The sequence below is a fragment of the Nipponia nippon genome, unplaced genomic scaffold, assembly GCF_047370975.1.
Source record: "Nipponia nippon isolate SJK-2023a ecotype South Korea unplaced genomic scaffold, ASM4737097v1 scaffold_15, whole genome shotgun sequence".
NCBI lineage: Eukaryota > Metazoa > Chordata > Aves > Pelecaniformes > Threskiornithidae > Nipponia > Nipponia nippon.
The window spans coordinates 9,229,939-9,245,040 of NW_028262331.1; the positions used below are offsets into that span (position 1 = coordinate 9,229,939).

General features: G+C 43.2%; 1 protein-coding gene and 1 long non-coding RNA gene across 6 annotated transcripts in view; one reads left to right on the top strand and one right to left on the bottom strand.

The window, feature by feature from the left end:
- Positions 1-15,102, bottom strand: part of MYO19 (myosin XIX) — a 27,033-nt gene continuing 11,931 nt past the window's right edge. For 3 of the 4 annotated variants that reach the window (XM_087752240.1, XM_087752238.1, XM_087752239.1), the window contains exons 6-25: positions 14,356-14,488; positions 14,070-14,139; positions 13,603-13,705; positions 13,397-13,493; positions 12,832-12,908; positions 12,358-12,448; positions 11,141-11,312; positions 10,736-10,809; positions 10,521-10,642; positions 8,656-8,769; positions 8,092-8,268; positions 7,035-7,181; positions 6,447-6,554; positions 5,462-5,532; positions 5,158-5,267; positions 3,107-3,270; positions 2,290-2,497; positions 2,034-2,119; positions 1,370-1,678; positions 1-391 (exon numbers count right to left, since the gene is read on the bottom strand). In XM_087752240.1, coding sequence (XP_087608366.1) covers positions 263-391; positions 1,370-1,678; positions 2,034-2,119; positions 2,290-2,497; positions 3,107-3,270; positions 5,158-5,267; positions 5,462-5,532; positions 6,447-6,554; positions 7,035-7,181; positions 8,092-8,268; positions 8,656-8,769; positions 10,521-10,642; positions 10,736-10,809; positions 11,141-11,312; positions 12,358-12,448; positions 12,832-12,908; positions 13,397-13,493; positions 13,603-13,705; positions 14,070-14,139; positions 14,356-14,488 — 2,562 coding nt within the window. In that variant the 3' untranslated portion in view covers positions 1-262. The remainder of the gene's footprint in view (positions 392-1,369; positions 1,679-2,033; positions 2,120-2,289; positions 2,498-3,106; positions 3,271-5,157; positions 5,268-5,461; positions 5,533-6,446; positions 6,555-7,034; positions 7,182-8,091; positions 8,269-8,655; positions 8,770-10,520; positions 10,643-10,735; positions 10,810-11,140; positions 11,313-12,357; positions 12,449-12,831; positions 12,909-13,396; positions 13,494-13,602; positions 13,706-14,069; positions 14,140-14,355; positions 14,489-15,102) is intronic. The other variant, XM_087752241.1, reaches the window with a different exon arrangement.
- Positions 3,194-15,102, top strand: part of LOC148056320 (uncharacterized) — a 16,715-nt gene continuing 4,806 nt past the window's right edge. Inside the window, exons 1-6 of one of the 2 annotated variants that reach the window (XR_015703567.1) lie at positions 3,194-6,420; positions 7,771-7,967; positions 9,982-10,037; positions 13,415-13,511; positions 13,891-14,058; positions 14,413-14,551. This is a non-coding gene — a long non-coding RNA (uncharacterized LOC148056320). Of the gene's footprint in view, positions 6,421-7,770; positions 7,968-9,981; positions 10,038-13,414; positions 13,512-13,890; positions 14,059-14,412; positions 14,552-15,102 lie in introns of those variants that run through there. The other variant, XR_015703568.1, reaches the window with a different exon arrangement.

The window sequence follows — 15,102 nt, forward strand, 5'->3', positions numbered from 1 at the left end:
TCGCTTAAAGCACTTGATCTGTTTTAATTATGTTGAGTGTTCTCATAGTACTGATATTTCCTCTAATGTGTGCGTGTGCGTGAGAGGAGGAATGCCGCCCCGTGCGTTCTGAATTTGAATTATAGTATATTATACGTACAATGCATCAATATAGAAAGCTCTGAGGTAGCAGCAGATATGGACGTTGAGTAATTTGAAAGCAGCAGCTTGCAGACAGTCCTTCCCTGAAGGAAAACGTACAGTATACGCAGATGGCCAGGACCTATGTTGGAAGGAGTTTTTTTCTGTCCAATAAAATCTGGTTAAATCCAGTGACGGAATAGGCGTCCGTATGGGGGCTGACGTTTGCGTAATGCAGGGGAGACTTCTTACAGTGAAACTTGATAGAGCCCTACAAGAAAAAGAGGTGGAGAGGTCAGTTGATGTTTTTGCCAGATTTTGAGCTAATTTTGCTATTGAAACTAAGTAGTGCTTTAGTACACAAGCAACTAGCGAATATGAATAAGGATGGAGGAAGACCCCCAAAGGAGTCCTAGTACAAATGGATTTAAGAGAAATGATTACTACAAAGAGTACTAATACTGTGATTTGAACTGAAATTAGCTTAATCTCTGAAGATTTGAGTATTTAGTCAGTACTGAACTTGGTACTGCTTCTTCCTACTTGCAGTAACTGTGACCAGGCACAGGCTGCGTTCTTGCACACACAATTCTATGCAACCTCAAAAATGTATTAGAAAAAAAGCCCAAGCACAGGCGCAAGGTGATTTGTAACCGGAGTGCAATTTGTGAGGGAAGCCAGTGTGGGTTGTGGCTTGTTTGTAGTAAATGGTATCTAAGACTGTTGTGCATGTGGGTAGGAGATGAAGTACTTGAGGGTTGCTTCCTGCGTTCTGCCCTGAAAATCCTCTGTGCGAGTCAGTCTGCGCACTTGTCTGCGCAGTGAAGTTAATACAGAATTACTGGGATGTTATTAATACGCCCTGTGGCTTTTCCCCAGGTGGATGCTTTTGCACCTGTTCATTTGTGCAACTTGAATCCCCTAAGCAGAAAAAATAGATAGTACGTAACAGCAGAGCCTGCGTTCGAATCCTCTGCTCTCCGTTTCTGGAGCAGAGCTTTGATCAGTTTGTTCCTACGACAGAGATTAACAGAGAGTTTTCATGCTTAGTTGAAAGTCTCGGCTCAGCCCTGTGTCTAGCTTGACCTATTGATGTCGGAGTCATCCTTGCATACCTAAGCCGGTGGAAAAAGGAAGACTGTAGCTTGAGAGCGGACTTCAGAGTTGCTCTACTCGATAGCAGAGTTCAGGTTCCTGAACTCAGGGCAGCTTAATTCTGCTGCTGACTCGAGCGCGCGAGGTTTGTTACCTGTGGGAGAGCTCTAATGGAAGTGATGCCACAGCCAACGAAACAGCTTTCCACCTTGTAGCCGTCACTCTCCTGCCGTACTTTGAGGCATGCCAGCAGGGACAGGTCTCTCCGAAGTCCCGTTACAGTAACAGGTGCAGCAGCCAGGACAAGGCCAAGCGGCCAGAACTGAATTATTGCGTGCAGAGGCCAAGTTGTTTCCAAAGAGCAAGGTGGTTTGGCCAAGATCCCCGTAGCTCCAGGAACTGACAAGAATGCCTTTTCTTCACCCTCATCCAATTCTGCTGCTGCTAACGCAGCCATTTTTGCCTGATGAAGAGATGCAGAACAATATTAAACAAGATTCTCAAACATCTTGAGCAAAATTTAAAACTGCAAAACTAAGTCTAAAGAAGAGGGCATCTTAAAGGACAGGATGCCCTTTGGGACATTGTCCCATTTTATGAAGGTAAGGAATGAGTTCATTCCGCAGTCTCTACGCTGCCACTCTAGCAGCAGCTGTACAAGACTGGCATCCATCTTCTGCTCTTCAGCTTGAGAAGAGTTTTCTGGGGAATTGACAGTGTTGGTTTTGTACAGTTACTTGACAGAGGTAGATTCTTTCTCAAACGCTAAAAAGCTTGCGTCACTCCATTTCAGTGCTTTCCTGTACCAAGGTACTTACTTTCCATTTCCTCCAGCCATGCTTAATAACATTAGCAGCCCTGCGCATCCTTTGGAAGCGATTCTTGGCTAACCAGGAACGAACAGCTGAAGATTTAATTAAAAGAAATCTGAGTACAAAGAATCTCAGAAGCTCTTGCACACAACGTAAGAGAGATGGCACTTAAGCTTTCTCCGTGTTCAATTAACCACTCCTGCCACTTTAAACATCCAGTGTAACTGGTACGTTACATTCAGCCACGCCCTTGTCAGATTACCTGCTTGGATGACAGTTGCAGACCATCTCTCCTTCGCTAGCTTCTTCTGTTTAAATCTTCTCCAGCAACACTGAATGCAAAATGCTTTCTCATTTAACACCTCTGTTCTTCTAGCTTCAAGTTGCTCCAGCTGCATTGGGGGTATGAGCCTGCAGTTAATACTCGGGGACGGAGTTGTGTTCGCCACCCTTCCCTCTTCTACAGTCTCCTGGTGGTTGTCAGAAAACCACATGCATATTTCAGTGTCCTAAGACTGCTGGATTAGGTTTTAGAAGTGAGAGCACTTCATTAGTGCTTATTAGATAAGACGTAAAAGGAAAATTTAAGTATCTGAGGGGGAAAAGAGTGTTGTAGGGGGAAAAAGTGGACACTCCCAAAGTCACGGTATCAGCTGGCTTAAAACCACGTCCACTGAAGGGGGTTCTTTTATGGCTGCATCGCCCAGCGTGCAAGCTTTGCAGGAGTGCCTTTGTCTCCTTCATCTCTTTGACAAAGCAGCTGCTTAGGCCTGTCGGAGTAGCCAAGGCTGTCAGCTGAAGCTAAGGAAAGCTGTGATCTTTGCTGGAACCGGGAGGGTACTGACAACCCCAGACACAACCTTGCCTTTTAGCAACAAGGACGCCACTAAACAAAGTGCTTCTGATAGTTGGATTCTGATGGATGTTTGATTTAGTTTAATAATTTGAAAGAAAATGCCAAATTCTGGTCACACTGGCATTAGCAGGGGTATCGCCTAAACCATGATGATCATCTGTGCCAGAATCCCTGTTGGGCAAGTACGCTCCAGAACGGTTAGCCAAGGAAATAGCACTCTTACCACACAATCAGCCATAAACACTTTGGTTTTGCCGCAGTACACTGACGTGTTTCCTGCTCCGTTCCCTGTTTGCTCAGCAGTAATTTGTCCTGTAACAACATTCTGAAGGATCTCAAAAACAACAGAACGTGATGCTTTGTCATCATCCACCACTGGAGTCTCGCCTGCAAATGAAGCATTGAAGAGAAGGTATCGCAAAACTTGGAACTCAGGACCAAGTAATTGTCTTTACAGTGGGGCTTCTTGGCGGTTTAGGGGGGATACACCTACGGCAAGAGGGGAGGAGGCGATGGCTGAGACATCGCTAGATCTAGCTGTGTTTCAGGGAAAAATGTAACAGCACAGATTTCGCCATGTGCTAGCAACTAGAAAACCAGCGCGGTGTGTTTCAACCAGGGTGTAGTTTGGGTGCTGTCCTACCACCTCCATTACAACCGATCCGTAGGTAACAGATGTCATTTTGGGTAGATCTAGGCAATGCAGCAGACACAGGGAGGGCTCAGCTGTTCTCACGTTTAAAGCATCCTACATGCAAACATTAGAAAGTAACGGCAATGCAATTAAGAATAGATTTGAGCAGCTCAGTCCTAAGAAAATCTGCTGAAATACCCCCAGCTCAAAGCTGTTGGGAACAAAGAACAAAAAGCAAGGAATTAGACTCATAGCCTTAAGGTACTGAAAGATGCAGGAACAGAAAACAAATGCTACACAATTCTACAGCTTTCACAGGGCATCAGAAGCAGCTACAGGGACAGGTACTAAGCAGGAGTTTATTGCAGCAATAAGAGATTATTAAAACCATTTCTGGGACATAGTACACAATTTTTTACATTAGGAGACAAACAGGTTAGCCAGATGAATCTATTTGGAAATAGAGGTAGACTTCATTCAGACCTGTCCTTGAAAGAGATTGTGGTGTTCAAGGCAATGCTGCATGAGTTTCTGCATGCCCAATGCTGGAACTTGATGGCCTTTGTATCTTTCCATCCTGGATACTGTTTGCTTTTCTGCTATAAATATTTCTAAGGAGATGAGAGCATTTTAAGGTACTGAAAATAAATATAAGCAATTCTTGCTTACAGGAAGGCATCTGGTGACTATGATGGTGTTCATGGGGCTGGGCTGATAAGGGAACCAAAAGCTTATCCCCTTGTTTAGGAAATTGTTTTGCTTTGTTTGCAGCTTATTACCTGCTACAGATAAAAAGGACTAGTAACCTATCACAATGAGGCATTTCAGCTAATGGGTTTGTAATTGAGGGAGAAAGATATGGTGTGTAAGTAATTTTCCAGCCTGTACTTCGTTAGTTCATTCCACTTCCGCAAGGTCAACAGATTTCCAGCCATTTTACATATCCGACATAGGCTGGTACTTACTGGTCCTGCTTCCCACATCTACTGGTTACTGAACAGACCCATTGGCTGAAGGTGGGATTAATCTGGGAGAGAGAAGGGGGCTGCAGTAACTTTCAGTAGTAAATGTAACCGCCTGATGAGCTCCTCCTTTCAGGGGTTCATACCAAAGATGTTACCTTGTAGAGTGGATTGTGTTTTTTAAAGTCCATCCTTGCTCTTGCTTAGAGAAAAGAATCGCGTACAGAAGTTTGCAAAAGGTAGGAGAAGCGGCAGAATCCAGGTAAGCTAGAAGGTCAGTGTGTTCGGCAAGAAAACAAGGTGGGGGAAAAAAAGAAAGGAAGGAGAAGGAATATAAGCAAAAAGGTAAATGGTTTTCAAGTCTACTCAAGAACCAACTCTAAATCAAATTATATCGGGGGGGGGGGGAACCCCAAACACCATCGTAACTGTAATTGTTCTACCCAAGAGGAACACAGAAAAACAGCAATAAGATGAAAGATTTGCAGACTTTTCCAAAGAGCCTGCTGTAAACGTTAGGCAAATTAGAAACGCAAGTTGGTGATAGATGAGAAAAATATTTTGAGAATAGCGGTGTCCCTAGTGCTGAATACAGTAATTGCATCGGATCGATGTGGTACTAAATTGGTGCAGTGATAATTTTACTTGATAGCGGAGGAATTATCTAAAGAAACCTACCTTTTTTCTTGGCAGCATGATGGTTGCTTTTATCACGCATTCTGGTTTTATGGGACCCACATGATTTTCTCAGTATTTCATAGCGCTCCGTGAAACTTTGGAAAGGGATCCTGATTGGCAAACGGACAGTTAATTCTAGGCAAGTGTCATTTACTATATGGTCAAGAATCAGTAGTTTTGTGGTCTGAAACAGACTGCAAAATATTTGGATTTCCTGCTCATAAGCGCTTCTGAATAAATAATATGCCACTAATTGCTATGGAAATGGATTATGAAAGACGTTGCTCAAGAAGTTGGGACTTACCTAATAGGGAAGCCTGCTGCACTGATGGTGATGGCTTCAACTATTCCACACGCCTGAAGCTGGCTGAGAACCTGAGGCATAAGTGGAGACGGTTTGGGTAACCACTGTCTGTGGAAGCTGCGGCTAAGGTCTGCCCAGGGCGTGCTCGACCCAAGCCAGACGCAGCTCAGCTCAGCAACCACGCCAGCGCTTGCCCGCTGCGCACCACCACGCTGGCAGCTGGGGAACGAACGGAGCGGGCGGAGAAGAGCACTATGCAGCCACCGAGCCGCTGCTTTGAGTAACACCCAGAGCAGGGTCAAGGCAGTGCTAGCACAGAGGGACAGTCCTCGTGTGCCCTCTCTTGTGGCATCCACGCGCCCTGCACTGACCGAACGCGGCAGAGCATGAAAAGCCAGTGTTGGTATTTTAATACTACTTGTGTGCAATCAGCAAATTCTCCGAGTGTTTAAAATTAATGCAGCACTACTCCAGCTGCTTGTTTTTACGTAAGATGACGTTCTCTAGTTATAGCTTAAGCATCTGCTGCTCTGCTCCCAAAGACGTGCTTGTCAGCTGACCTCATCTAACCTGTCCTAGCTTAGACTCCAGGAGCAAGCAAAGTTTTGTTGCAGGCATTTGCCATGAAGATACCTGTGTGACCAGGACTGCTGAGCAGTTAGATTCTCTCTTTTGAGGGCTGGGATGGTAGCACCCCAAATAACCCAGGAGCGCTCCGGTAAGAGAACTTCTCATACAGCAACAAGTAAGTTGCATCTGGAAGAGCTGCTGTGCTGACTAGCTCCATTTTAGACAAGCGTCATCAGTGATTCTGAAAGGACGTTTTATCTTGGAAGCTCCAAAGGAGAAAAAGCTATTTCAAAATGTGCTGTGAAAAGAGCTTTGCAAGTGACTCAAGATCATAAGAGACCCGATGCAAATCCCCGCACAATGTCTCTAGGAAGCTTCGCACTGACTCGGTGAGGAAAGGCTTTTGAAAAGTTACCTCTTCTCTTTTAAAAGTCATTGCCTTGCAGTCAGCATTAGGCTTGATGCATCGGATGTAATGCGGTGTGGTACTGTTCAAAATCTGCATGAGATGTTCGAGTGAACCCTGTAAAAAACAAATACAGGTTTAATTAGGGACCCCTCCTCCACAGGTAATTTAGCTCATCGGTGGTCTTCTATAAAACCAATGAAGCCCTTTTTTGCAAGGATGGCTTTACAGACGCAGTATTAGCAGAGCTCTTCCATAAGGACAGCTTGAGCAAAAAAATCCACTCTATGGGTGCTTTTGTAAAATTGTTAATGGTAAATTCAGGAAGTTTCCCAGATTGTAGCAGGGCCATCCGTTGGAGCTAACCCCTCAAGAGGAGCGGGCAGGAAGAAGCCTCACAAAGGCAGGTGCCCAGCTGTTAAAGGAAAAGGTAAAATCGCAGTGAGTTAAAAGCCAGAGAATCTCAGGAGTCTGAAGCTATTTCTGTTTTACAGCTGTTTCATTTTAACACCATTTACTGATCTTGGCCCAACTATACTGTTTTCTCATCTAGTTATGAAGATAGCAGTAGAGAGCAGAAACGTGACCAGGACGTACCTTGAACTTTGACACCACTGTAACAACAGCTGCTCGGTTCTGGGTTTTGATGTTATTTTGGTTCCTTTCTGTCAGAGGAAATAACTTTTGAAGCAAAGGGTCCTTAGAATTCTGCAAAACATGGACCAGCTCTGGTGGAATGGGGTCCTGCAAACACAAACATGACTCATTAGTATTTGGACTTAGGCAGAAACCGGCCACCTTTGAAAATGACTAAAAATTCCACATATATAGATGGAATAGTATTTCTGATGCCAACTTTGATTTAACCACAGCTATAGTTTCAAATCTGACTACATACATTCATTCATAGCCAGATTCAGGAAGAGAAAACAACAGTTGGCTGAACACCGAGCAGATCTAGTCAAATGTACGACTGCTCCTAACATTGTTCTCGTTATACGACTTAAGTGAGCTACAAGTCTCAAGACTAGTTTAATCCCCGTAGGACAGTCTGCAGCAGGTATTAGAAAGTCTATTAGAAAGTCTTCTTTTTAATTAAGAGATGGTATTTTATTGCATCACCTAATACCGCTTGCCATAATTGCTGGTGATGTCAGAACTGACAAGGGACCCTCATATCTGCAGACTTTCACTTATTCTCTGATGCCACAACAAGACCAAAACGTGAGTTTCCTGGTAATTTCAGAACTTTCAGTAGTTGAGTCCATGCTCTTGTTTCTCATAAACTTCTCTGAATTTTTTGGGAACTGAAGCACTATATTCATGGTTACAGAAATGCCCTGATGCCATTAACGCTTCTGCATTGCCTCAGGAGTGGAAGAAGCCCTGATTTGGTGACACATGGTCCACTTAATCCTCTGCTGAAAGGTCTGCTACAAAGCGTTTGCTCGTGCCAGTGATGATTCACTGAAAGTCAGACCACGAACACGACTCAGTTTTACATGGCCTGAAGGATTTATTTGGAGCAAGGTACGTATATCCAGTAAGCATCACTGAATATACTTGTTAGTGGTGCTTTGATTTAAATCGCTTTTGGTCTCTAAGATTTTTTGTTTTGTTTTGTTTTTAAACAGCTCTTTCTGAAAACACCTACCTTATTTTTCTCCACCATTGCTGCCAGCTGATAGCAGACTTTGCCAGCATAATGCGAAATAATAAAGTTAGGCTTCTTACTAAACTTGTTTCGACTTAAACATTGATTATTAGACAAGGCTTTCTCAATCCGAGTTTGAAACAGGTCAGTGTTCGAGGATCTATTCAGACGGCACTCCTGCAGAGCAAACGAGACAAAATTGCAGCATCTCTTATTTGTCATAAACAACTGTCTTTAAAAGCTAAGATACTTCAAATTAAAATCACAGCCATTTTACTTTTAGAGTTGCTTTGAGTATGCAAGCCCTGAAACACTGGGCAGGGGCAGGGGGCAAAAAAATGTAATTGAGGCTTCATATTTGAATCAGAACATCCAGGATTAGGGCAAAAAAACCAACTCAGAATAGGAAGAACCAGCACCATGATTGTTCTGAAAAATAAGCTTTGCAGAAATCTTACAACTGACAAGTTTCCTACTAATTTAGTGTTCACGTTTTCTTTGGTGGCATGGGACGGAAGCCAGGCAACGAGGCCAAAAGCATGAGGGGTTCAGATCCACACTCACCTCATTCAGCAAAGAAAAAATGCTGAGCGGATTGCCCTCTATCAGCTCAAGGCAGTTCTGGTTATCCTGGTAGTTTATGAAAGACCACTCTAGGCCTTCAGCTGCATATTCTTCCTGAAGTAAGAGAGAAACCGGTTATTCTGCAGCAGAGGGCACTAGAGCTCAAGTAACTGCACGCCTTTTTGCAGTTTGATGCAGTTACTGTTTAACAAGTTAATCCCAGGCTCAGCCTGCTCATCCAAAGCTCAGCTCATGTTCGATGGCAATCTTGAGGAAAAAAAACAAACGAGGATATTCTACCCCAGGTGGCTTTTGGGTATGTAGCAGCAGATCCTGCTGGGACAATTTGTTTAAGTATTTGGGAACCTCACAGATTTATCAGAGCACGCTGCAAGGCTGCTTTACAGAGTAAACAGAGGCTACAGTCACACTAAGCCTCTCCTGGCTGTACGGAGTTTTGCCCTGAAGGGCAAGGAATGCCCAGAACTCCTTCCTTAGGTTGGGACATAACCCTGAAACAACCATTGTGTGCCAGGCTTTACTAACTGGGCTCCATTTAAAACAAAGCCTGATCCAAAAGGAAGTGGAGAAAGCCATCGGTTGAAATACTTTGTACAATATTTATGCTGAATTACAGAACGAACTGTCAGGAGTGTTTAACAAGCACAAGCTCTGGCCAGTTATTTTAAAAGTCTCCTGCCAAAAGCTTGCTCAGCACAGCCACTAATGGCGTTTAAGTGGTTTGGGACACAGCCAGATCAAGAGAGGTAAGAGGGCAGGCAGTAATTGGGAGGGGTACTATAAACAGAGGTCATGAATCAGTTTCAAGGAATGTAATTGTGTGCTTGAACTTGGTTTCCATCTTCACTGACCATTAACCCCTGGCACACTGACAAGGGCAGGCAGGAAAAAAACGCTGGGCATATGAAAGCACAAATTATGGTCCAAGAGATACTTATCTCCTGAATAAATTGATAAAACTATGCCGTGAGGCAGAAGGTACCATCATGCTGGTGCCATAAAGAAAGTAATTTCCCAGATTCCAGTTAATGGCAAAGAGCGTTGTGGTAATGTATGTGTCATGTGGAGGAATTCCACAAGGACTGAAGTGCAGCTCTTAGAGCAGCAGCCCAGGCCTGGCAGGGACTCTCTAGCTTTCAGAGCACTCAGACGAGAACTGGAGTTAGCAGTGTGTGACCAGTTAGGCAAGCGACTGCAATGTATTTAGCATGGTGCAAATACCTTTTCTACTGTGAAACAACGCAACTCGTGTACCTCCTCATTCAAAAATAAAAGCTGATGCGCAGCGTGTTTTTGTCTTTGAAGGTACCAGCAGGACAACTGGTTTATGAAGCTCTTCTCCTGCGGCAGAAGGCCACCAGGTACCATGGGCTATTGATGTTCGGGTTACACGGTTCTGTTGGGCTCTCTGCCTTCACACTAAGTTCAGGTCTAGAAGCTCCCCACCCATTATGTACTTTATGCTTGATGAAGAGAATTAACATGGTTATAAGCAGCAGCTTCCAAGAGAATCTCAATTTAGGCTACACTTCCCTCAAGAATTTAGTTTTAAGTGTTCAGCTCTTTGAGGGAATGCAAACAGTTTCCCAGGCCACAGAGCCAGTGGAGCTGTATAACAGGGAACAGATTTCCAGTACCCTAGGAGGGAAAGCTGTCTCATTCCACTAACTGCCCCACACCCTCCTCTTTAAAAAAGCAACTGTTACTCACATCCTACTGATTTCTGGCATTACTTACTCCACTGAAGGTTGCAATCTGACCAGAGGCACAGAAATACAATTAAAGAGACAAAAGATCCTGGTTTAAAATTAGATATTTAGCATTTTATCTTAGTGGGGTATTACCTGTTGTGCCTTCAGATAGTGTGCTACAAAGTGCTGCTGCAGTTTCTCGTTGGCATAGTTAATACAAAGCTGTTCCAAGTTGTTTTCAGGGAAGGCTTCAAAACCATACACATCCAACAAACCTAGAAGGAATATGGGAAGACAGTGCACTTTGGTCTAGGAGTAGCTTGAAGGAGTTACGGTTACTCAGTTAAACCAGGGTTGAATAGCCGTACCTATGAAGCTGGTCCACGCTGATGGATCTGCATAGATGCTTTCATTTATGACCAAAACGAGCCATTCAAACAATCTGCAGAAAATGACAGCTGGATTAGTTGGAAAGTGCTTGCTTACAACAATCAGAGTAGTGTTCCTTTACTGCTGTTTATACCAGTATCACACAGAAGAAACAAAAACTTAGGACATGCTGCCTGCTGACATGAAACGCCAGTTCTCTGAAGAGCTCTCTGTTCGATACTGCAGTTATGTCAGTATCTACAACTGAATCAAGGGTGTGCCGAGCAGGGGAGGGAGGGTTACACTGTTATTGAGTCCAAGCAGAAAGCCAGGGAAAGCGAATCTCTCCCCATTCCCTCACAAAAGTTACGTGCATTAGCACGTCCTGGCCTACATGTCCTTACTTAGCGTAAATCACTTTGGCGAGGCAGTCCCTCCTAGTCTCACATTCGGCTCTGGAGCATGGCTTCTTGAAGACTTGTTGCTGTTTTCCAGCAGTTATTGTGCGAATTCTTAATGATTCCAGCAGTTCCTCGACAGGTATCTTCAGCAAATCTCCAGCGGTCTTCACAAAATCTTGTTCAGGAAAAAAAACATTGCAAGGTTATCTGGAGTGTCAAATGAATGCAGCCCCTTTAAAGTCATGGAAGGTCTAGAGATAGATAGTATAGAAAAATGACACTTCCATGAACTCACCAACTTAAATGTGGATTTTGGATCTTTTTACCCAAACCTGGGAGAAATTTTTGCAAGACCAGACTCTTAATTTGGATGTACAGTACCCCTAGAATTTTACGTACTCTATTTCAAATGAAATAACAATACCAAAAAAGTCTGAAGTTTGCCACACTGAAGTAGGCATTTTAGAGAGTACTCCCTAGGTACCTCTTTGTTATTTTTTCACCTTTTTTGAGCAGAGACCTCTAAATCCAGATAGACACATCAAACAGCCGTGACCAGAAAAAAGCAGGGATTTTAGGGATAGTAAGGAAACGTAGAAGAACGAGTAGTTGCTAACGAAGCATTTAAGATCTTGCTAACCTGAGCTGTATGCAAAACTATTTGAATATTAAGTAGTGTGAATTCAGAGCATGTGAAATAATAGCAGGAAACTTCACTACTCAGGACATTGTTTCAGTTCAGAAGGAAAACTAGATCCCCAAGCCTCCCAAAGACATGCAGGACAACCTATGTTCTATGCTGCAATTTAACAGATTTGCTGCTACTAAGTTTTAGTCTTTATCATGAAAACTTCAAAGCTTTCATTTTAAAATCCCAGCTCTCCCCTCTGGGTCAGGTTTCTGGAAGTCTTCTGATACCAGCTAAGATTACAATCAAGAGTAACAGTTCTGCCAATAATCCTTCTGAAATGATTGTCTAATGTTGCAGTTGCCTTGATGTGTAACAGAAGGATATTATCTCGCAGAGCAGGGGAGCATTAGGTTTTTGTTTGTTCAGTACTTTGAAACCGTGAAGTACCGAACAAAAACACGCTTAAATTTTGGTTTACCCATGACCTTGATAGTCTCCTATCAAGCAGAAGAGCGTAGTAATCCTTTCCACTAGGCATCTGCACTAAGATAACAAGACTCTCTGGAGCACGGCATGCTTGTTGCCTCACCTTTGGTTTTGTCTTCTAGTTCACAAGGCTGAGATTCATCCACTGGATTAGAGAATTGAACGTTCCCAAGATGGAGAAGGCCTGACAATACCTGAAATATAATCAATCACTGAGTCTTGTAAAACAGAGCTCCCCTCCAAGGCAGTGCCCTCTTAGCCTTCCCTTAGCCATATGAACAGGACAAGTCAAAACACTTCTGCACAAACAAAAGCAAGTAGCTTCCAAGCTTCTATGTTAATTCCTAATGCTGCAATTGCTGAAGGTAAAACTGAAGTTCACAGGTGCAGGCTTTTAGTTAAGATCTAATATTTGGCTATGCACCCCAATGTGTAGCTGCAGGCCCTCCAGTCAGGAGTACCAAACAACCCATGCTCCGCACATCGATACAGATGTAAATTTCTGCAGAAATCCCACACTACGAAGACATTCCAAACATCATTAGCAGCCTCGTGGTGACCATGCTTTGTACCTGACCTTGAAAATATTGTTCTGCGTGGAGCGGTCAATGCCCAAGTGAAACATTGCATCTCTGGTCACCTCGAAGCAGTCCTCTGAAAAGCCAAACAAGTGCTATTTAAAAGAAAGCCATGCACACAAACACAGGCAAGCAGAACACTCTACACCACGTCCGGTTTAGTTGGAATTGTCAAAGGAGATCAAGGAAGCCAGATGCTCTTTTGGTAAATCCCAGAGTACAAGCCGGAGAACCAAGTCAGTGACTGAATACTGACTCTGCGGGGCTCTGAAGTTAGGCAGCAGGTTGCTGAAGCACATCCAAAGACGAGACAGTTTCTAAACATAGCCACAGGGAGATGCAAATTCGCTAGGCCAGAAACTGCTGTTTTAAGCCAGGTGAAAACTCTTAATAATGCAAACTGAAACTTAAAAAGAATCACATTAATGCAGGTGGCTTTGCAAAATGTCTGCTGGTGGCTGACCAACCTGGGTCACGGGATTTAATAGGACAGACACATTTTTGCCTGCCTTCCTTTAAAGTTACAGCCGTTATTAGTGGACAGTCTGTGAAACTAATCTTTACCATCTAAATTTCTTTCAGAATTTGGCAGCCAGCGGTAGTCAGCCCCTTCTGGAAGGTTCCATTCCAGCCTCTCCTCTGCAGTAGCACCTTTTGTGATCTGGAGACAGAAAACAAGGTAATGACTGAATTCTGCAGCTGTGCTAAATCTGGTGATTTCATCCCCACTGTTTGTCAGAAATACCTAGCAAAATTAACTGAAGGCAAACCTGATAAAAAATATGAAAGTTTCTTTCATTGGGGGCCTGATAGGCAACTCTGGTCTTCTCCAGAAGGAAAGTCTGAATGGAAGCACTACTCAGATGGTGGAATCTAGAGGGGAGAAAAAAGCAAAGATTTCAACAAAACTTCCTCACGAATCCGATAGGTGTTGTGTCGTTACGATACTGCCCGACTATGAATGCTTTGCGTTTCACCTTCAGTTTTGTGCAAGCTTAATGTAACATTTTATTCAGAGTTCTTAACTGCATCTCTATTTTTCCATTGCTCTCTTTTAGAGATCGGGGTGAGAAGAGAGCTTGCAGAAAAAAAAAAAAAAAAAAAGAAATAATAATAATGTAAGCTGCCAGCAAACCAAAATATGTTCTAAAGACAGATGAAATATTCCGTGGCAGACTTCAGAAACAGATTTAAAGGAACAAGACAATAGATAAGGTTTTTACACAGTAAGTATTACCTGTCTAACTGAAGCTGGATATATTTTCCAAAACGGCTACTGTTGTTATTCCGCAGGGTGCATGCATTTCCTGTGAAATTGCCAGTGACAGACACAGAATAATCAGAGTGGTTTTACTCTTCCATGTAGGACGTACAGATATTAAGGGTGGTTTGTACATAGCTCCAGTATTTGAAGAGCTTGTCTTTTAAAGAGAGGACCAAGAGCTAGCTTAGACTTGTGTATTAACACAGAAAATTCCCACAGTGGCCGCTACTTCTTTTTGCTGCTAAAAAAGCTGATTTACCAAATGCTTCCATGACAGGGTTGGAATCCAACACTCTCTTCTCTATCCTTTCCACAGTTTCATTGCCTTTTGGGGAGATAACTGAAGCAGCAACAGAAGCATAGAATTTCATAAGGCAGCGAGATGTCCAGGTCTGCAAGAGAGAGGCTTGACAATAGGTCTTTGTTTTTACCATCTTATTAGTGATGTCAGTCAGTGAAACAGGGCTAGCTTCTGAAAACACAGTATGCAGCTGGTGATGATGCTAAAGAGTAATTGTGTCAGGTTTAGAGCTCTGGGTCGGAGGAAAACTTTTTGTGCATATGCTTATGTGCAACAGACACACATTTAAATGCTATTGGAGTTGGAGTGCTTTGCTGAATGGCAGTCTTATCAAGATGTAACCATCTGGAAGCTCAGCTAGAATTAACAGCTAGTATCTTAAGATGAATTGAATATAAATGGACTTTGAGTCATTAACACTCACCAAACCATTTTGTTCTCAGGCTTAAAAATATCCTCAATATCTTGCTGAATAGGGATGGATCATTACAGAAGAGCCTAGGATAGGATCTGAACTCTCCTGCTTCTTCTAAGTCTCTACATAGGGTTTGCCGAGACCTGCACTAGCTCCCTCACAGACTAATTCCTGCAAACAGGTGCAATTCCTGATGAATAATTCAAATCTGGCCCTCCCAGAAATTACAGGTGTCACCTAAAGAGCAGCTATATTTAGTAGAGTCTATCTGACTGCAGCAATCACAAAAT